Genomic DNA, 23,499 nt, shown 5'->3' with positions numbered 1-23,499 from the left:
ATTCTTAATATTGTAATATTGTACAAATAACGTAATGTGTAATACGTAAATTTTTTTGTGTTACAGGTGCGGCTTAATTTCGATTATAGGGTGGACAGAGGAACGAAACGGGTCTGGAGTGGCTTGGCATTTTAAACGAAGGTGTCACACCGGGGAAGACGAAGGACTTTGATTATTATCTTCCGCTACCACCTTGTGTATACGTGGTATACTCTCCTCCTTCTCCACTTGCTAATTAAAAAGGTTCTGTAGTGCTCCAGTTAATAATTTTATCCTCTTTTGGTAGTGAGCTCAGTGTGATACAAAGTCAAATGATGTACATGTGATCCAAAATGATGGTAATTTGATACATATATACATATATATATATATATATATATATGTTTGTGTGTGTGTGTGCTGTGCTGCTCAAGAGTGCGTGAGATGACAAGGGTCAAGTGAGAAAAAAATAAAAAAAGATTCGTAAAGAAATGCAATTCCGAAGTGATAAATCTGTATCTATGTAAAGACGTGTGCCAGTGTGTCCGCACAGGAAGAGTACAAAACAAAATAAATTTACGAAGATAAAGGGATAGAGAGAAGAGTAGTAGATCAATTGAAGATAACCAAAGGAAAGTCAGTCAGCAACGTAGAGAAGTGATATAAGCAGGTAGGACAGGTGGGACAGTAGCATGAGTTCGTACTTTGCGAATTCGTATATCCCGGACCTGCGAAATGGCGGGGTGGAACACCCGCATCAGCATCAGCAGCACTATGGTGCGGCCGTACAGGTACCTCAGCAAACACAATCGGTCCAGCAACAGTCTCAACAAGCCAGTGATCCCTGCGATCCGAGTTTGTTACGTCAAGGAGTATCCGCCCATCATTATGGAACCGCGGGAAGTCAGCAAGACATGCCTTATCCAAGGTTTCCCCCGTACAACCGGATCGACATGCGGAACGCGGCCTACTATCAACATCAACAGGAACACGGAAGTATGGACGGCATGGCCGGTTATAGGTCGACGTCTCCGAACACCAGTATGGGTCACATGGGACACTCATCAACCCCTAACGGACATCCGTCCACTCCTATCGTCTATGCCAGTTGCAAACTTCAGGCGGCTGCTGTCGATCATCAAGGCAGCGTTCTCGACGGACCGGATAGCCCGCCTCTCGTCGAATCGCAGATGCACCACCAAATGCACAGCCAACACCCTCATATGCAGACGCAGCAATCGCAGCATCCGCAGCAGCAATCGCAGCATCAGCATCTACAGGCACAGCAACAACATATGATATACCAGCAGCAACAACAATCTCAATCTGCATCGCAACAGGGACAAAGTGGAATGCACCCGCAACAGCAACAGCAAGCTCAGCAACATCAAAGCGTTGTTGCATCGTCGCTCAGTCAACAACAGCAAGGCGCGCCTCAAGGTGCGTCGAGTGCGAACTTACCAAGTCCGTTGTATCCTTGGATGAGGAGTCAGTTTGGTAAGTGTTATATTTTTATAAAATTTATTTACAATTACGATTGCATCTTCTTTTCTCAGGCTTCAAATCGTTATCATAACTGATGTTTATGAACGAAAAGATAAAACATTTTATTGATTTTATAAATAAAATGCATGAAACTTATAATTTATTATATGTTTTTGATTGCAATATATACAGATGCAATATATACAGTAATACATTATATTAAAATTTATTGTTTTTTTTGTTAAAAGTTTTACACTTTTTCTTGTATGTTATTTGAATGAAAATATAATAGAAAAGATCGCTTTTAAGAATAAAATCAATGTTTTATTTTATGCGTGACCAAAAGTCTAGTAGAAAGTTAAGTTTCTAGTAAAGTAGTTTCTCAGGTAGCAGGTAGCTAACTTTTGTATTTATGCAACGGAGCACAAAACTAAACCAAATCCGTACGGTAGCTGACTCAGGATTGGCACAATGTCTCTAGATACGTCGCGACCGGAGTTATTTATTGCGTTGACCTGTTAGCCTGTCTGTTAGTTTCACCGCTCGTTCATCAGGTCACAATAAGCGTTATCTCTTGTTCTTTTTTCATATGACTACCACCTGGAGTCTCAACGATATATTCGTTTTTATTAACATAATTTGCAATATTGCAATTTGTCTTATGCGATACATTTTGGGTAACGATCGAAAATATCCAATATTTTTCTAAATATAGAATTGGTTCAAAAAACACTTATTACCATATATCTATATTTTAATGTCTGTGCAATTAAATAATGCTCCTCAATATCATAAATATCTTGACAAATCTTCTCATGTTTTTCACGATATTCATCTTTTTGAATCATATATCATATGTCTATTTATATGTCATAGCTATAAAAGAGTAATAATAAGACTGGACCATCATTAGGTAGGAAAAAAATCTTGGCACAGAATCGAATAAGTTATGAAATCCTGAAGCGCATCATTCACTTCTTCGTTTCTATATTGACTCGTAGTTCGACCCATCTTCGATGAAAGAACGATATGTCTGTATTACTTAATTCTGCAAGGTAGCATCTGTCCGCAAAAAAAAAACTTTAGCGACCCACTCTTATCTCTTCACCTTCTATTCTTCAGTCATTCGTCGCTTTTTCTAAAAGCAACTTCTCTTCATATCTTCTTTAAGTACAAATTGATCAGTGAATAAGTGACACGATTAATTTTTTCGTGAAACCATATTTATAAAGTTTTAAAAATAATAGAAAACAATTAAAGATACGTGCCAATATTCAAATAAATTAAATGTTTATTATATTTTTATCTTTAATTTTAAAAAATCTTAATCTTAAAAATGTCTTATATTTTTTTCATAAATTATGACTTTTCTATTGTATACATATTTTTGAAGTTGGAAATATATAATAAATGTGAATTATTGATATCACATTTTGAAGTGTTTTTACTGTTATGATTATTTTTATTTATTTCTAGACGTTCTGAGATATAATTATAGTTAGTTTTTAATATACTTCTGTCTAAAATATGTCATAGTAGAATTATGAATAAAAAATTGCAATACTTTTTGATAAGCTTTTTCGAAACGTATAAATATTTAAAAATTATTATTTTAACTTTGGTACTTAAAAATCATAAAAAGAAGAAATATTGAGTCTTTTTAGCAATGATTATACATATTTTTTTCTGTTAATGATTACTTGTACCATCTTTCGGTTAAATTCAGAAGCAGATCCCGAGTCTGCTCCGGGATTGGCCGATAAACACTAACGCTTATGACGACGCCAGGGCTTGTAGTTTACTGCCTGTTAAACGAAGAAAATGGCTTAAGTCCCTGAATATGCTCACAGATGTCGGCACGTTTAAGAATGTTTCGTCTTATTCTCGCATCTCATTGCCTTTAAAAAACTAATTTTGCTTATTTTGTTAAAAAATTGTACATAACATTTTTTGTATAAAAATGCATAGAAGTTTACTCAGATCGCATTTTGATAAGAAAGTAAATGATTTTAAGAGAAAAATGAATGTTATTTTAAAAGGATTAAAAAGAAAAAGCATGGAATGCGTTTTACCATATTAAAATTTATTCATTTAACTGAACTGTTTTATTCTTTTAATCTTTTTTGTATCCCATCTTTCATATCGCAACAATTTATTTGACACATATACATATATTCTGAACGTCTCAGAATACACATTACATAAGGAGTATAATATACGAGCATGTACGCAATAAATTAATTAATTTTGGGATAATTGATTTTATTTCTATTTGAAATATATTATTTCTACGCTTTTTAAATTCAATTTACTTTGTATTTATCTATCTGTATTTATATATCTTGTTAACTCTTTAAAATTCATATAAGTTTGATATAATTTCTTAATTATAACTATAATTTTATCACACTACACGTATTCTGCTTCAATTTTTGTACAATTTGAATGAAATATACTAATCAGATTTTTGTGAATTATGTATAATTCTATTTCACGGATACCGTTAAAGAGCATTTGTTTAGTGAAATTGCTGAGATTTCTTAGTATTTTTTGTAGGACACATTACACGTGAGCTGAGAAATTCCGACATAGTTGCATTACGAAGTAAAGACGTGCAAACATGCATACGTTCCTTGATGAATGCCAAAGATTTAAAGAGGCACAATTATAAATATACATAATAAGAATTCTCCATTTTTCTATTAATATATGTTTGTATCAGACTTTTGTCACGGAAACTTTCTTTTGTACAAAGAAAATTTTATTATTATAATGCAGTTTAAAAAATTTTAAATAATTCTTATATAGAAAAACAACAAAAGTATTGCTATACGTTAATTTGATAAGATTTGAAAATCTCGACATAATCTTTTTCATATTGGATAATACAATATGCTTGCCATATTACAACACTGTTCAACATTTGGCATTCCGATCCCAAGTGTTGATCCGAGAAAAGGAGACCGACCATCGTACTTTTAATGCATGAGATAATTGCGACCCTCTGTGTGAAAAGATTTATGACATCTCGACTCCTTCCCCCCCTCATATATTCTCAATCGGCAAATAAGCATGGCGTGATACAGTTACAAAGCTTCCGTTATTGCATACGTGCGTGCACGCTCGTATATTACATTCCTTATGTAATGTGTATTCTGAGACGTTCAGAATATATGTATATGCTTCAAATAAATTGTCGCGATATGAAACATAGGATACAAAAAAGATTAAAAGAATAAAACAGTTAAATGAATAAATTTTAATATTGTAAAACGCACTCCATGCTTTTTCTTTTTATATTGTATATTTCTTTATTTTTTCACAATAAAAGCATCGTGAATGTGTTAATATCAAATGAAAAAAAAAAAATATATATATATATATATATATATATATATGTTACTAGCATATTTTATGAACTTACTTAATATTATATTATTAAGATCGAAGTCATGTAATAAAATTTTATAAAATATTTAAAACTAAAATGATATTCGACGCATCAGATAAAATTTTTAGTCGTTATTCGAGGAATGAATCAGCAGATAGAACAAGAAGAATCAGCATTCCAAATCCGATATGCATTTTATTATAATCCAACTAGCCGCTCAACAGATTGGTGGCCATAACGATGGCGGCTTCGTGAGATATTTAAAAAGCGATGGAGTCCAAAAGGGGCAGGAAAGGAGGAGCTAAAAAAGGCGAAAGAAGAGAGAATATGTGCGTGTATATGTACACATTCATATGTGTACATATGTATATATTAGAAATAGAGAGAGAGAGAGAGAGAGAGAGAGAGAGAGAGAGAGAGAGAGAGAGAAATCGAGGTGGTAGAAAGAGGTAGAAGGGATAGATGATGATGATGAATGAATCCACAGAAATCCTGGGACCGTTTTCTTTTGGAGCTCCGCCATGGAGGCAATTGTGAACGATATGGAGGTCGTGGTTTGATTTCCTATTCGATATTTGGCTAGAATTCAACTTTAAAAGACAAAATTGTCTCTATTTTGTTGTGATTTGATTTACTCATTTACGTAATACTTAACAATCAATTTGAGTTGTTGCATAAAATAAAAATTTCTATTTGTCACGATTCAATTTTAAGTTTTATGAGATAATTATATTGTTCGTATCTAGAATAGCAGGTGCAAGAGAAAAAGTAAATTTTAATGCTCCGAGTGATACCCGTAAAGATGCATATGTCGCGGCAAGCCGTTCTCGCTGCTCATTATCTCAACCTTCTACCTCGGGGCTCTTTCAGACTCCATCTTCTTGTCTGCCTGTCTGCTCGTCTGCCCGGAAGATCAAAAAAAGAAAAGCGAAAGCAAGGAAAGGAAAAACTACCTATAGAACCTACTCTAGTCTCCTTGGGAGTTTCTAAATTTCCTCTATAAATGTTAGCGGACTTGATGCTTTTCTCTTTCGCTGAAAACTTCTGTGAAATTCAGTCAGTCTTAGTTAGTCTATATAAAACATTAAAAGTATATATAAAACATACGTTGAAATTATAGTTTTACTAAAAGAAACAAAATAAAGCATTTAGGATTTAATTCATCTTATGAGGACCGTTTGCAAATTTGTAAGAATTGCTAATAAAAATGAAAATAAATTGTCTGATCTAAAATATGTGGTAAAATTGGAACGTCATAATTTTTTATCATTATTAATTATATCTCTGCACTATTTATTTATATAAATTGTCTCAAAGAATATTTTTCGAGGAATATATATTCAAATCTTCAACATTTGAAAATAAAAAATGTTTAGTTACATTTGTCATTAAAAATTACATACAACAAACTGGATGTTAAATTCCGACTTAGTTGCATCTGAGTGTTTAAGAAAATTTTCGAAGCTATCCATACAATTTTGTGCAATTAATATTAATGTCCGTCAACGGTGTAGTTACAACCCAAGGTTGATACCGTGAGCAAATGATAAAATTAATGATACATCTAGGATATCTAATCGAAACGCGTTTCAAGGCCTGGCCTTATAGTGCCCACGTAAAGCTTAGCTTAATTGGGCACCGAGTGGTGGCCGCACCTTATTAGCGGGTTACAACATCCGGCTAGCTGTTAATCTGAAAAGTCCTGCGTGTATCCTGCGGCGGGCCTGAAAGACTAGTCAGGCAGGAGGGGAAGTGGAGATACGGAGCAACTAGCCTATAATAAGCCGCACGGTTGTGTACGTTCTGTTCTGTTTCGTTCCTTCATGCTGCGCCAGTGAAGGCAGACCCATAAATCTCCCGGGCATACTCCAGGGGACATTTGATCCTTGCGTAACCCAACGCCGTTAATTTATTGCTCCGCGTTTAAAGTCACCTCCGTCCGCGAAAGCCGTGGCAGTGCTGGTACGCCGATCCGGCACAAACTTAAGCCATCGGTATGACTTTCTTATTACAGGACTTCTTTCCATACGCGCGTATGCATGCCTGCGTGTATGCATCACGTATCTTAAAAATATCAATGGAACCGCAGTAACGTCATATGTATAATAAATTAAATGTGAGAAATATCGTTGTATGATAATAACGTTGTTCTCAAAAATAAAAATTAATTTTCAACATTTAAATTCATCAAAAAACTGGATTTTAACATTTAGAATTTAGTCACATTTATCTTTTTTTTTTAGTATGTATTTTTATTAGGATCTGTTGAGAATAATTTTTTCGATTTTCAAAAATGTAATATCAGTTCACAACTCTTTCTATAGTTACATCTTATAAAAGCATGTAATCATGTTGGTAAATAACGTCTGAGTACATAAAGTATTGCTCTCTCTTTAATTAACCTCACTCAACTCACGTATTATTGTCCGCTCACATATTATTGTTATTATTATCTAATTCTCACATCTGGATACATCTAATCGAGGTTTTAGTCTTCAATAATCAAATCGATTGGCTCGAAAACTTTATAGGTTTTAGCTCATAAATAATACAGACTCGTCTCGATGCAGCGTTTAATAATTCATTTCTTTGCTCTGCAACATCTAGTGGCACGAGAGGATTTATGGGCGAAGTGACCTTTTGAAACAAACCTGATTATTACGCCGCTTCAACTCAGGATTATCTTTATTTAAAGTGATCGTATAAACATATTTCAGATGAATATATAAGTTTCGAATAAAAATATATATATGTGTATCTAAAATTTTTTTTAGCGTTTTAAAAATAATGTGCGGTTGCTATGTTGGAAATTTTGATGTTACTGATCAGTTAAAATTTTAGTCACATATAAACTTTGATTTCGAATACGATTTATTTATTTATAGAATAAAATACTATAAATAAAATTACTTAAATAAATAGACATTTTCTGAAGTGCTATTGAACATGTTTCATGTATTTCACCGACGCGCGATGCTTTGATGATCTAACCTTAGATCTAGAATGTGATCTTCATTAACGCGGTGTGACAAATGAATATTAATAGGATATAGCTTTCATAGAAACAGTCGACGGTACACTTGATAATCAATTATGATAATATTTTTTTCATATAATATGTACATGATTTTATAAGAGCATATATCTGTTTATGCGATGACCGATATAATTACTTTTTAATAATATTTATTATAATTTTAGAATAGTAAATGGCTATTTTTCTTAAAATAACGGAAGGAAAGAGAGCCAAGGAAGTTGCCTAAATCGTTAAAGCTTATAAGAGAGCGCTAGAGATTGGTATGTTGTTAATTTGAGAGCGTAGCCCAAGGGAAGGAATAAGAGGGCATGTTCCCAACTTTCTCTATCCTCTCCTCTCTGCCCCTCTCTTTCTCTAACGCGCGTTTTTTTCTCTTCCTCCGTATATCGTCCTCTTCGTCTAGTCGAAGGTTCAGGAACCTACGCGATCTCTCCATCTCTCTCCGGAGCAGACCCGCCATCCATCTTCATCGGCCGACAGCGCGACGGGCGGCGTTTGCCTCGAATGCTCGCCAAGGAGTTTTCTTCTTCTTCTTCTCCTTCTTCACCTCTCCCCTCCTTACTTTCCAGTTCTCATCCCTACGCCTCTTCTTCCTTCTTCCCTCCCTCATACCATTCTGAAGCATTCTTATTTTGCTCTCTCACTCGTATGGCGGGTTAACCGAACCAAACCCTTTGAGGTTTATACCTTGTAAAGTTGCGAGACTTCTCACACAGAGTCAACTAGCTCTGTCTCCTTAGTATCTTCCTCCGTCTTTTCTGCCTCTCTCGCTCTCTTGGCAACCATAATTAATATTCTTGTTCGGAATTCGTGTACCACGCACTGACCGCAGATCATATCGCGGATATCGCTAAGATATCTATCATATGCGGAACTGCATTTACGATCCTGAGTCTTTTTTATTCGCAACGGTATTTTATTTATTTCATTAAAATTTACAGAAACTTTGTTCAAGTGTACAGAAACTATCGGCCAGTCAAGTCAATCATAGGCTGTAGTATTTATGAAATATATTAGTTAACTGGTAGTTAACTTTGTAGTTTAAAGATAAGATAGCGAGATATCTATATCTTGTCCGCTACAGTTGTAGATACTTTTATGCCAATGCAACCGCTAAAAAAGATTTTACATTTATATTTATAATATATTACTACACGACATATTTGACGCATATCTTGTACAATATAATTTTCTCTTATACTTATGTATAGATATAGTATAATAATTTACGAATAGGTAACAATTTATATTAATTCGAAATTTTAATTTCTTTTGTTTCAGAAAGGAAACGAGGTCGGCAGACCTATACACGATATCAAACGTTAGAACTGGAAAAAGAATTTCACTTCAATCGATATCTTACTAGGCGGCGACGCATCGAGATCGCACACGCGCTATGTTTGACGGAACGGCAGATAAAGATCTGGTTTCAAAACAGACGGATGAAGTGGAAGAAAGAGAATAAGACGAAAGGCGAGCCAGGCTCAGGCGATGGCGACACTGAAATCTCGCCGCAGACGTCGCCGCAGGGTTAAAAGAGCTCTGAGGGGAGTGGAACTTCCTGCCCACCTCTCTCAGGGTCGTTAATACCTTGTTTCCAGCACTACCTCCTCCCTACCCAAACTCCAATCCCCATCGATGACCTCCAAATGATCCCTCTAAGCAATGACGCTTATTTTGTCGTGTTAATCATGTTGCTTGTACCAAAAACGAAGCAGATAACGATGAAGACGAGGAAGTTGTAGAAGGACCTGTAAGAGCGCTTGAAGACGATAAGAAGGCAACTTACGATAACCCCAGAGACGTAAAGTTACGAGAATGCAAGAAGAAGAGAATAAAACGAAGTAAAGACGCACAAACGAGTCAGCAGAGGATTGGCGTGAATGCGCGTGAAAAAGGTGGATCAAGATTATTGATCGAGAAGAGTAAATAAAACTGGATCACATGCTAATCAGAACCGCGTTAACCTCTATTACGTTTAATTAACGATTATTGTATACTAAAGTCCATATATATATATATTATACATATATATGTATATATATATATATACATATATATACATAAATATATACATACATGGATAGAGATATATGTAGTTTAATGTGGGAGCGAGTGACCGATGATCGGTTGGCACTAACGCACGTAGAAGAACATGGTTCCGAATGATATAGTATTAAGAGTTAAATCTACTGAGAAAGAATGATTGCGCAAATCTGATTGCGAGTATGATAGAAAAAAAAAGATCGTGTTAAAAATCTTAGGAGAGCATTTTATTATTTATTCTCTTACATCGTAAAGTAGAATTGTAGGACGATTAGTAGAATAGCTGTACGAAGATGTCCATCGCGTCTGTATTTAGCGATAGGTAAGCGGTTTAGTGTCCTTAGAGGATTGTTTAGATAGATTTTTTTTTTTCTTTAATACCGCCGAGCGGTGGCTCTAACGAGGATATTTATGATTCGTGCCAAGTGTGATCTTTGAGAATGTGTTTTGATAAAATTCGAAGGAGTATTCGAGTAACGGCGGGATACAGCAAGTGGACACAAAGAGCAGTGCAAAAGCGGAAGAGAAATATCGCAAAGTTTACGTCTTATTCTGAGAATAGTGATACAAGTGTGTGCAAAACTAATTCCATGGAAGATCAGTGAATTTTGATGTATAAATAGAAAGATCACGGCGTTGTTTTTGGATTTTGTATGCGGAAAAAGCGACCATGAATGGGACAGACTAGTGCTGATTGATAAAGTGAATATGAAAAAAAAAAAAAAAACAGCGCCCTTCGGCGGAGCAGAGTCAAATGGACTTGGCATTTCTTCATCAGCGTCATCGCAAGGTTAGTCTTATAAAGATTGCTAATGATCGCAATTATCGGTTACATTACTTTGTTTCTCGTTAAATCATCGTGCATTTGATAAGAACAGTAAGCTTTGAACTTCAACGGAATAAGCTTATATTTTTGTGTAATTAATAATACATAAAAATGTAATTTATCCGTTTATAATAACCGATAGTTGAAAAAATTTGTTCCTATCACGCATATTGCTCAAAAAATGACGAGTATATAATGTATATAAGCAGTTCTTTCCTAGCTAAAAAGCGTGTCTGTGCTTGGAAAAGAATGTTCAAATTAATTAAAATTTTTTACATTATTTCCATTTTTGTATTTTTTACATAATTTAGAAATGTATTTTATATTATTATTTATTATTTGGATCAAGAAACTTTTAGTTTGTATTTGAAATAGTTGAAATAATTTCAGAAGACAACTGTTTGATATTAAGATATCTGATAATATCTAATAATATTTGATATTATAAATAAATAAAGTGTATATAGCGTGATGTCTTTTACAATGTCGGACACGTAATGTGATCTCGAATAAATTATTTTCTTTAGAATTTTTTTAAAAGAGTAAATGCAATAGTTATACTCGTAATAGCGTTGCAATTCTTCTTTTCCTGTAAATATTAAGAGAAGATAATTCAAGGAACGAAAGTTTATTTGCATTAGTAGCTATCGAAAATTTGCTCTTGCTCCGCGCGACATGACGCCAAGTTACCAAGTGTTATAATACATAGCGTATTTTCGGAATAGGATGCTTTCGGCATGAAACCGCTTGGCACCTTAATAGTGACTTAGAGCTAACTTGACCAAAAGAAATTGTTTTATTATGTATATACGATAATTTAATTGCATTATCATTCCAAATAAATATATTGTTTGTTTGATTTTTTTTAATATATAGTATGAAAATTATTCAAATTATATTTATTTTAGGTTTTTTTAACTGAGTGATTGTGCTTCTTTTTTGTGAATTATTTTCTATTATTTATATGAGAATTTTATATAATATTTTTATTTAGTTTTTACATAACAAAACACTTTCTATATATGATAAATGTGTGATCAACAAGAATTCAATTTGTTACATTTATATCGAAACAAGCGTGTTAAGTGTGGCAAGCGGTATCAGGGCACTCGTCAACTCGATCGTCTGATCTGGTTCGATGAATTGATTTGATTATGCCGTATCGGGAGATCCAGGAAAGCCCGGCCACGTTGTAGCCAGGCGAGCCCATATATTCCGCCGCGGTGAATTCTTGTGCTGTGTTGTAAACTTAGATTCGACATAATTATTTAGTGTATATCTTGTATACACCATAATTAATGATATACGTAATAAATGATATTAATAACCGCGTGGCTAATTAATTGAACAGCGGTCAAAAATGCCTATAGAGGTGGTTAATTTCTAACTCACTGCAGAATTCGGCTCCTTACCATCTCTTTACGAAAAAAAATCGGAGAAAGAGGCGAAGAGAGTGGCATAAAACGTGTAATCGATATACGTAACGTATGGTCCAGCTTGCGCTCGTGCATCGATCGAGCCATGTGTGACCAGCCTTTCCTTCTCGAGAAATTTATTTATATAAAACTTTTTGTCCTTGAGGAGCAACGAACTGTGTGAAAATCCACGGCAATCGCTCGCCATTTTCGTAACATCCGTAATCTAGCCAATCATGGTCTCAATCTTTTACATTTTTGTTCCATCATTCGATTTTATGTAATTTGGATATATAAAAGTTTTATTATCTTTGAGACATTTTTGTATTCTAATTGTATCACGATTTACGTTTTTTAGCCTCTGAAGTACAATAATTGTACAGTTATTATTGATGAATGATTTATAGTACGTGGACGTACGACATACAACTTTGCACGATATCACATGGATTTTTGGATAACATATTTTATTGCGAGCAAATTGCACGTAATTCTAATTGTATTGTATTATATTCATCAAATAATATTATTTTAATGATAGAGGAGATGATGCAATATGCAAGGCTTCTTTATTAATTATTTTTGATAAAAAAAGCATTTTTTATCCTTTGACCATGATATCGATTGTTATAATATACTATTACCAAAAGAAAGTTTCATGTATCCAATTTCTAGAGATCGATCTAATAATTTTCTTTTTAAATTGCTAAAAAGGGAATAATAATAAATTTAAACTTTAAGATGAGATTTTTATGATTTGCTACATATACTGTATGTATTACTTTATAATAATGTATTACTTAATATTTGTCAAAATTGTATATATGCATTAAAAGTTTAAATTCGATATAGATCAGCACCGATCTATCAAATCGAAGATTATTTGCAAACATTTAATTCGATTGTAATATGTACAAAAGTTGAATAGTGCAATAAAATATGTTTAAATAAAAATGCGTTTAAACGAAAGATATGATGGATTTCGGTGCTGTAAAAGTCAAATTATGGTGAGCGATCGCCGTGAATACGTACGCAATTAAAGAAAATGAACTTTTGTATCTATTGGATAGCGAACCTATTACTTATAGATTAAAAAATATATATATATTACATATATTATATATAACGCGAGAAGGGAAAATTCATAGTATTAACTGGGAGGAATAAAAATGCAAAATATATATTTTATCTTTACTCGTATATATGCGCATTAAATTACAAGATATACGTAAATTAAACCAAGTACCGTGAGTGTATGCAAAAGTAGAACGTAAAACTGAACGTAAAATGCAACCAGTGTGTACGTACGAAGTATGTCACTAAGATAGTCCGTATTCGATAAGAGTAACATCTAAAATCTAATTCGTAAAAATAAAGAAATAACGTTAAGTAAACGGGTATGTGTCGGTCGCGAGTAAGCGGAGGTGGCGGTCGTAAATTTTTAATTGGATTTTCGTCTAAATAAAAAACGATATTCGCCATTAAGTGTACACCACGGGAGAAACGCGCAATGAAAATTTTATTTATTATTGTCCACAATACGCCAGAGAGCGGCGGCACTTGCAAAAAAATGTACATAAGTCCGATCTTTCTAACTAGGCTATCTGCAAAAAAACGCTACCAGATAAGTAGAACAAAGAAAAACAAAGAAATATAAGAAGTAACGCTTGTCAATGAACGAGTAACTTTCAGACCGTAATATTGTTTAGTCCGGTAATATTTATTGATACATGTTATATATATCGCAAAGTGGATCTTTCTGTTTGTTTAATTGATTATACAATAAATATTTTTTATAATGTACTAGATAAAGTTGTAGGTATTTGTATGTACCATTATTCTACTTCCTTGAGTATCTCTACGAAATGATGTGGATTGGTAGAGATTACGAAATCCTTATGCTGATGTTGTATTCTCGCATATCCAATCATTTTTATCGAATTATATATGTAGATATATATATAAAAAACGACATTTAAGAAAAGCAATTTCATAAAAACCTTTTTCCGTATATTCATATTTTGCTGCTTCATCCTTTCGCAATTTCGATTCTTTAATCTGATCCATTTTTTTGATTAGGCAAATTAAATAAGCAAATTACAAAACGTCTCATACGTGTATGCGCCGAAGAGTTCCTGACTTTCTGTCGCAGGAAAGTGTCATTAATTGCATATACCTTTTAGGTATCGTATTTCTATTCAAATACGTAAAATGTATAAATAAGCAAGTCCCTCGCTTCATCATCATCCATCGAACTAAAACTCACTTCACTATGATTGTGAAATATTTAGTTAATATCATTTCTATAACATGTGACAAAACAACAAAAAGTATAGATAAAATCTCAGTATCATTTAAAAGATATTAGTACACCATTGGAATACATTTCACTGGTTTTTCATAAATTTTATAATGCAAATTGATTAATATATTTTACTGTACTTGCTCCATTAAATTCCTGAATCATATTTCGATGTATTTGTAAATGTAAAAAAGATCAAATCATCATAAATATATTGCTTCTGTAATGCAACTAGAGGAGATTGCCAATTATATACAAGAAATTTTCAAGATTTTTTGCTATTTCAAACGTGAGATGTGCGGTCTCATCGATTATAGGTTCCGCCATATAAAGACTGATAGATTCCGTAACGCGAGACAAGAATATTATATACAATAGTCGCTAAAACAAGAAGACATTTAGACCGATATAATTATTTATCAATAGAAATTATTATTTAACTGTGCGTTATTAACATTCAAATTATTTAATTATTCCAAAAGAATTTTTTGCAGATTGAGATTCAATTTAGAGCGATTTCGGAACTTGTTGAAATCATTTCGTTTATAAATGGAGGTGACATCTAAATACAAGCAATAAAAATTACCGAGATTGCTCTACGTATAACTTTCATTCTGATACCGGTAGACACGGAGAGACAAACAAGATGCATTTGTATATAATTAGTCATGTGAAAAGTATATGTGAATGAAAGGTTTCTTTTTCAAATTATCGGCAGGGCAATGTGAAAGGCGACGTCTGACGTCGCGGTATCGAATCGCGAACTGCGACCCCTGTATACGATACCGCGTAGGTAAAGTAGGTACCTGTTTACTAGATTAAAAAAAAAACCTTACAAAGTAACGGTAGCAGAGGTCTAATTAATTACTATTTATTGATACGATATAGTAACGATATTCACATAGTTGAGTTTCGCGAGTAACTCGATTATTCAGTGACTCGACGAAAATATAACTAGACTAAGAGAATGACAATATTTCGAGAGCCGCCACGTTGTCGTCCGCTGATGAACTTACGGTTTCTCCAGTGTGTCGCATTTTATGGATTTTTATCATACATGAATCACTTCTTGAAAATTTGTACAGAAATACTTGGTTTTTGGCTATTATCGTTAGTTTACTTGGTTCTCAAATACTTATTTCAAGGTCATTTGAATTTGGAGGAAACCAGAAGATTGGATTTTTTACATGTGCTTTAGACTAAGTACTCCGTAAGTAAAATATTATAGTAGAATGTTATTAGACTGGCAGTAGAAATCAAGCAGTTCCTGCTAATATTATCTGATGGCAAATTGGCGATAGAAACCAAGCTGTTGTTTTGTAGCTATTTAAATCGTAACGTTATTGATTTTGAAAGATCTGTAAAAATTGAAATTTTATTCTTTTTTATCCTTATTTACTTTATTAATCTTTTTACTTGAAAAGAATAATTTTTAAACTGTATTATTAATAGAAATTAATATATTTTACATTAAAGCATTAGATTCTGACATTTTAAAGATATCTTAAAAGAGTTTACGACGCTCAGATTTACTTTGCTGCCAATCTGCCATTAGTTTATATCAACAGATTCTACCAGATTTTAATAACAAGTTAATTATCTAATAATCTTGATATTTATTTTCTGATTATACAATAGTATTTTAATATCCGCATGAAAAGTTCATGCGATTTTTATGAAACACATACAACTACGTCAAGATCACTAAGAATCGACCTAAAGTGCGAGGAGCAAGAATATTCTGAATATCCTACGTGTAAAACAACAATCTAAGAAACAAGCCGCGATTTATTTGAATAGAAAGAACTATGTTGCTGTTTCATAAAAATTTACGTTAACATGTTTTACTGAAGTATGATATACGATCTGCGATTAAGTTTGCTATCTCTCAGCTACACACTTGAGTCACCATGGTTACGCATTGCCCTGACCGAAAACACAAAGTGTATATGTATTATATATTCTACATATTATATACATATATATATATATATACATATATATATATACACACATACACACACACATGCATATACATGCATCGTACATACAGTATATAAACATTGCCTATTTACAAAAGACCGGGTACAATGCATTCGTTCCAACGATTGTGCGGAAGAAATACTTAAGTACTGGTGTGCCTAGTAGCCGAAAAACAAACGTGGGCAACACTGCTTTATCGAACGATAAATCGAAGAAAAAAAAATATAAATAAATGAATCTATATATATAAATATATATACATATAAATTATATATATATAAATATATATATATTTAAATATAAATATATATACGATAATTATTACAGCTACAACAAACGTATATAGTTATTTTGTAGTGTCTCGCATTATGTAAACTATATGTATACATAAAGAGTACGACAGTGACGATGTTGATGATGATTGCAATGGTAAACGATATCTTACGCGAGTGAAGTATGTATTATGTATAATGATGAAGACGACGTCAATGGATAATAGTATTACGTGCTATCATGTCGACCGAGTCTAAACCGTGTATTGTATTATATTATATAAGAGTCTGTCCATATTAATAATAATAATTATTATATTAATTATAATAGCTGTGTTTGAAAACGAGAAATAAATTGTGGTTGAATATGAAATAGGATGTGGTAAAAAAACCGGATGTGTCGTGTCCCCCTTATCATTACATCGCATCATGACGCTATGCAGATTTGAGAATCTACTTTTCGCGGCGGTCAATCAGCGGAGTAGACGAGATTCCCAGTCGGGATTCGCAGATTCTCAGCGTGAAATCATGATTTCTGTACTCGTATGAGGATATCGCGATTAGTACGCCACTGGCTTCCTTTTGAGAGAGTAGTCCAGCATACCCGGAGGTTGCGTTTATACGAATTGCAGCGGAAGGAACCATTGTATAATCCAAGATGGCCTCCACCTCGGAGAGGATTATTATTGGCTAATACGAAGCAAGAGGCCCCGCCTTGGCTCACGGCTCGTGACGGGATGATTTATTGGGATTTCTGTCTGTTCGCCCCTGCGCTGCAACGAACACACCACTGCCTAGCTTGCCTAGACGGTAGGTATGCTCGGATTTGCGATATTGGATTTCGACATCTCGACCGAGTGCAGCTGCAACCATTCTTCCACGACGGACAGACGTCTTCGTTCCACGTGTCCACGTGCAGTCCGGCATGCTTCAAGTGTCAATATCAGATTCAATTTCAGATATCACGGGGTTTATATCTCGCCCCTTTTCGATTATTCACGTTTGATATTTTTCTGTTTTTTTTTTCATTATTTTTTTATACTGCAAAAATTAGTTTTCTGACTGCCTTTTTGTTTATCAAAGTTTACGCAAAGATTAATTTATCTGTCGTATTATAATTACATTGTTCGATAAGTTTAATGATTACAATATTAAGATAGAACAAGTAAATAATCACTTTATAAATGTGATCAGAACAGATTGATATATAAAAAAATAGATAAAATGCTTTTTGAAATACATACATGTTTAAATGATGTGTACGAAGCAATGGACGGACTTGGGTATTTCCTACTTGAGAAAATTTTTAAAACATACCTAATTTAATATTGATTTACGTATACTTTATTAACGCAGAATCAATCAATATCGAAGCGTGTTTTTGTCACATTATTTTCCTATTAATGTTTTATGCGATTAGAAATGTCAAACATAAATCAAGCAAGCACATATATGTGTAAATATATCCGCTAAATTTTGCTGTAAAGAGATCAATTAATTGATGCGATGTTATCTATAACATCTGTTGACGCGACGAAAGGTGAGTATAATCGGCGGAAGTCTGGTAATGCTATCGCACTTCCGGAACTGGGTAACGAATCCAGGTCATGCGAGATAGAGAAGCAGAAGAATTCATCGTCAAGTGAGTATATCTGTATAGTGGATTGCGTATTTACGATTTAAAGCAACGGAGCGCATGGTGACCTTTGCCAATTCTGTTGTTGCAGGTGCATCCACGTTGTAAATGCATTCGAGGCGAGGAAGGAATCCGTAGGCAGGACGAACGGAGGGAGCGAGATAGCCGAGGATGGGAGAGAGCGAAGAGTCGGTGGAGTAGAGACCCGGCAAGATAGAGGAGCCGGTGGGAGGATGGCGGTTAGAATTTATGGCCGCTTTATCACTTTACCGGCCTTGCCGCGTCTCCTTTAGCCCGTGAGGAGGGCAGGATCTCACGATGAACTTTGGCACTCGACTACGCTGCACTCGACGAGCGGTGAGCCCGTTAACTTTCTTGTTTACTCGCATTTCGCGAGAGATTACAAGTACACCTGTTTTCTCTCTCTCTCTCTCTTTCTCTCTCTCTCTTTCTCTTTCTCTTTCCCACTTTTTCCTTTTTTTCAAATTTAATGCAATATAACACTACATGAAATGTGTTTTACAATCTGAAGGATACGTCTAAGTCGAGGAGAAAAATATATATTTCTGAAAGTCCCGGTTTAGTTTTTTAAAAAAATATAATTTCATACATTTGAATTGAATTGGATCGATGTGAATAAAGAGTCGAAAGTTATTAGCTCTAAAGTTCCTTGATATTAAATTAAATTGTATGATGAATTTAACAAGAGGAAAAGTGTTATTAATTAATTTCCATTAAATTAGTTATATCTCATAACTTTCGACTTACGTAAATTAATATAGAATTGTACAGATTTACGAAGATAGTAGAAGAAGGAGAGATAAACATGATCTGTGTCTTCTAATCTGAGAAGCCTGCTACCCCTGAATCCATGGTCTAAATTTATGTCTTTGTATACTTGATGCGTGCTAACTCTTGAACTGCTCGCATGCTTCATTATACTTATGGGCGTTTAACGGTTGGATTTTAATTCACTTGGTCCAACCCGTGGGGAATTGTTCCGGCGGTTAACAGGAAAAGTGGCGCCGACCGAATCCACGAATATTCTAGTGTAAACACATTAATAACGGGTCTCAGAGTAACTTATTGCATACACGGACGCTCCGCGCGGGGCCTCGTAAAATTTACGTCATACTACCTGTCGGCATGACGACTACAACTACATAACGCATAAAGTAACCCCCATTAATAGACCATAAATTCTATCCCCGCGGCACCGTTGTTATGTATGAGCGTCGTTAGTGTTAATAGAGTGTTAACGGCTTCTATGCCGCTCTCGATTCTGTCCAGGACGTAGGTGACGGAGGTGGTGATGTAGGTAGAAGCTTGACAGAGGGGAGAAGAGAGAATGGTAAGCGGTTGCCATAGAGGAATTCTGGTTGCGTGCTGTCCGGCTACTATTAGCCTCGTGCGCTTCTGCTATTTTGCATAGAGAATGCATCAATTTTCGGCGCTTCCCGCTCGCTGACCCCCCCACCATTGCCACCTTCGACGATTTTGTCTCTTTACCCCGCTCCGCTTGGCTATCCCCACTCAATTTCCGTCGCACATCACAACGGCACAATCCTCGTACACGCTGCATTTCGTACAATGTAAATCGTATCGAAGATAATTGATATCACGAACGCCTACTTCCCTGGAAATGCCCGTACGCGATAGTTGCTCGCCTATCCTGACTGCTTCCGCGGCGTTTGTTTCCGTTAGTGATGATCAGTTTCGATTTGTGCGATGGAGATGTCCGATAATGTAGACAATTACCAAGAGTTTATGGAAGTTCGAACGTTCGCGTTATAGATACATTAAATTTAAACGGGTTAAGCTTTATGTGAGCTATTTGAACAATTTTGGACAATGAATTTCGCATTTTTTATTAAATTATTTATTTAATAATAATAATAATTATTATTATTATATAGTTATAGTTTTACTATCTTTTTCAGATAATATATTATAGATGATAATTTTATAAAGAAATTTCTAACAAAAACTATATATATGATGAAATATAACCGTATTATTAATCTTCTCAGTTATAGTTTTTACGTTTCAAATCCTAGGATTATAGGGGAAAAAAAACAGCATGTTAATGGGCAGCTTATTATTTTTTTTTGTAAAAAGGGGAATTTGAAAAAAATTCTGTCGTAGTCGATTCTCAGGTGTAAACAATATTGTGCTGTAGGCGAATCATTGTATGTTGCGGAGAACGCCGTTGGATACATAACGTATAACGGGACATAAATCAATAATATCGCTACCCCCTCTCCTTTCTTCCCTCCCTAGGATACCTCACTCTATCCCGAGCACCGTGCTTTGCAAACCGCCAAGCGAAGTAAGCATCTCTTCCGCAATCAATGTTCACATCTAAAACATCGCAAACAATATGTGTTCTCTAACATTCGATATATTTATCGAAAATTGTACAATTTGCTTAATTAAATTAGTCATTACTTTGGATTCAATAATATATGTAAAATATTTGACGATATAATTATTTTGAAACAATTGTTCGAAAAATACTTTTTTTTTTATAATACAACGTTAGTAATTACATTATATATAAATAAAACATTTAACTCGTAAAAATTGCACGATGATTTTTAAATATGTCTATATTTGAAAAATATCTGGAAGCATTTCTTAATATCATTGAGTGAATTTTGTTTAATATAGTATTATTATCTTATATAGATGGAACATTCTTGTGTATTAGACAATGTTGAATGAAAAATGTATGAATAATCCGGGATTTTTAGGTAGACAGATATATGCGGTCTGGTTAGATTCAGATTATTTTTTACTTTAGTAATATATAAGATACAGGCTGACATTTGCTGAATTAATGCGAATTTATTTCGAGTAGGGCGCATTTCCAGGTGTTTTAGGAAGTTTGGGTCCGGGTCCACGTCGCCGATGTATAGAAAGGCTAAATGCAAAACCTTGTAAGGGGAGAGACTCGCGTACTCCGAGAAACTAACAAAACATCCTCGCAATTAGCCGGATGTCCCGATGACATCAACGGGGCATCCCTCGAGACCGCCAACCGTGCTAGTCTCGCGACAGAAATTTCACCGCTGCGCCACACCGCCGACTTCAGTCCCCTACCGCTCCCTGCCAGTTGTGTTGCTCCTACCAAGCGACCGTCCGCGGTCTCTCAACGGGATTCTAGGTGACGACTGTAGCTACAGATATGCTAAATAATAAAAACTTATCGGATTTATGTCGTCCAGAATTGGACACGGACGGCGAGAAAGAGGCACGAGGCGGGTGTGCGGTGCACACCGAGGTACTCTCGTCGAATGAAATTGAAAAGTAGCCGGGAGATATGGCCCTACCGACGAATATCGGTAGACAGACGAATGGCGTGGGAATGAGCAAGGGGTTGGAACGAGTAAGCGGGACATGAAAAACTACCGTGCAAGGGCTGATAGACTGAAAAGTGTTTGTTCGACGGACGGACGTTTTTTTAAAATCTTTTGCTGCCCTTTCTCACCCGAGGTCATTGGAATGCATTGTACGCGAGATTGGCGCAAATACGTTTGCTTCATTGTTCTCTGTTAAAAAATATCGCGACCTCGTAGATTCAATAAACTTTCACGATCAGGGTGACGTAAGTGGTATTGTCGAGGATATCGCGTCGAACAAATTGAAAAGATCCTGTTTATATTTTTTTCTCTCATCCTTAATATTATTATGAGTTGTACCACACGCTCTTTCATCCCTCTAATTCATTGCATGGCATTTACATTACGTGTTTATTTTTATATAATAATTAGGAACATATTTCTCTAATAATAATAAAATTTTTTTTTTATTTTTTCAGATTCCATTACATGTTATCTATGGTTATACTACTACTGGATTGCAACAAAATTAATCATTATACCGATTTATCCAATGAAAATGGAAACTTTTTCATCAAATACACTTATCGTATTGAATATGAATCAATCAATACGAATAATGAGGATCTAGTGACACTATCTGTGATTTACCGAATGAATGGATGACAATTCAAAATTGACGAAGATATAAAATTTAATAAAGAATTCATAATTTTATTAATATAAAGAATTCATAATTTGTATTGAAGATACTACGAAAATTACAACTTTATATGGGGTACCAGAGCGAAATATATATTACAATTATAAATGAGATACATATTTTTTATCTCTTTCAAAAAAAGTGACTGTACATAAAATAAAACTATCAATAAAAACCACCAAGCTTTTATGTTTTATCAACAAACTGATGAATCACACTCAAATATTGAATTGAAGGAAGGTAACGAATATGAGGGAGAATGCAACGGGTACATCGATGAGAGATCCAATCAAGGATATTAGCTGGACATAAAGCAATACCATAATTAAACAATACAATCGTACGTTTGTTAACTTAAACTATTTGAAACTGGCGCCTTTTCAAGGATACCGGCAACCATTAGACTGCCCCCGTGACATTCGAGGTAGAGTATGATGGTTCCATCGAGTAGGTAGTGCCTAGACGGGGCTCCACCCAGCACTTAGTTTACGTCGCGATTGCGGCCCCGGGCACGGCCGTTTCCAGGGTACAGTCACGCCCCTGCCATGCGAGTACTGTACTCCCATTCGCTGGCCCATATCTCATCTGGTCCATCGCATTAGCCTAATCTGCCAGCAACGTGAACAGAGAAAAAAAAAATACAGCCATCGACGTTGCCACTGACGAGAGAAATCGCGGCGAGGTGCTGCCACCTTACTGGTAGGATCAAGAAGTTGATCGGTTGTTGAATTGATTTTTTTCCTCGCAAGCAACGTTGTCGCGCTCTCATTTTGATTAGAAGTTCGATTTCATTGTTCGTGTATTGCTAGGGTTAATATTTCCTACAACGGTTTTGTAATTCGCGGTTTTACCTGTTCGCGTCGGCCAGAACCAAGAATTTCTTCTATTTGATTGCCTGGTTCACCATGGAGGCGATCGAAATAGTGGGTAAGAAGCAATTATGTTTTAATAATAAATTTAGAAAATATAACCTTATAAATTTGAATATTCTGTTATAATTATAAATCTGATTTTTAAATATGGATTTATGAAAATTGTTTGGTTATCACAAAACTAATGTTGCTATTTTTTTTTTTGAATAAA

At 34.6% G+C, this 23,499-nt stretch overlaps 1 protein-coding gene across 11 annotated transcripts in view; it reads left to right on the top strand.

The window, feature by feature from the left end:
• Positions 1 to 23,499, top strand: part of Antp (homeotic protein antennapedia) — a 219,082-nt gene that overhangs the window by 141,361 nt on the left and 54,222 nt on the right. For 10 of the 11 annotated variants that reach the window (XM_087403014.1, XM_011058041.2, XM_087403011.1 and 7 more), the window contains 2 exons: positions 67 to 1,476; positions 9,174 to 13,991. In XM_087403014.1, the coding sequence (XP_087259140.1) occupies positions 672 to 1,476; positions 9,174 to 9,427 (1,059 nt within the window). In that variant the 5' untranslated portion in view covers positions 67 to 671 and the 3' untranslated portion in view covers positions 9,428 to 13,991. Of the gene's footprint in view, positions 1 to 66; positions 1,477 to 9,173; positions 13,992 to 23,499 lie in introns of those variants that run through there. The other variant, XR_015544138.1, reaches the window with a different exon arrangement.

The sequence above is a fragment of the Acromyrmex echinatior genome, chromosome 2 (assembly GCF_024713525.1).
Source record: "Acromyrmex echinatior isolate Ae372 chromosome 2, ASM2471352v2, whole genome shotgun sequence".
Taxonomy (NCBI): Eukaryota; Metazoa; Arthropoda; class Insecta; order Hymenoptera; family Formicidae; genus Acromyrmex; species Acromyrmex echinatior.
The sequence above is the reverse complement of the archived record's forward strand: the minus strand, read 5'-3'. Positions and strand labels throughout refer to the sequence as shown.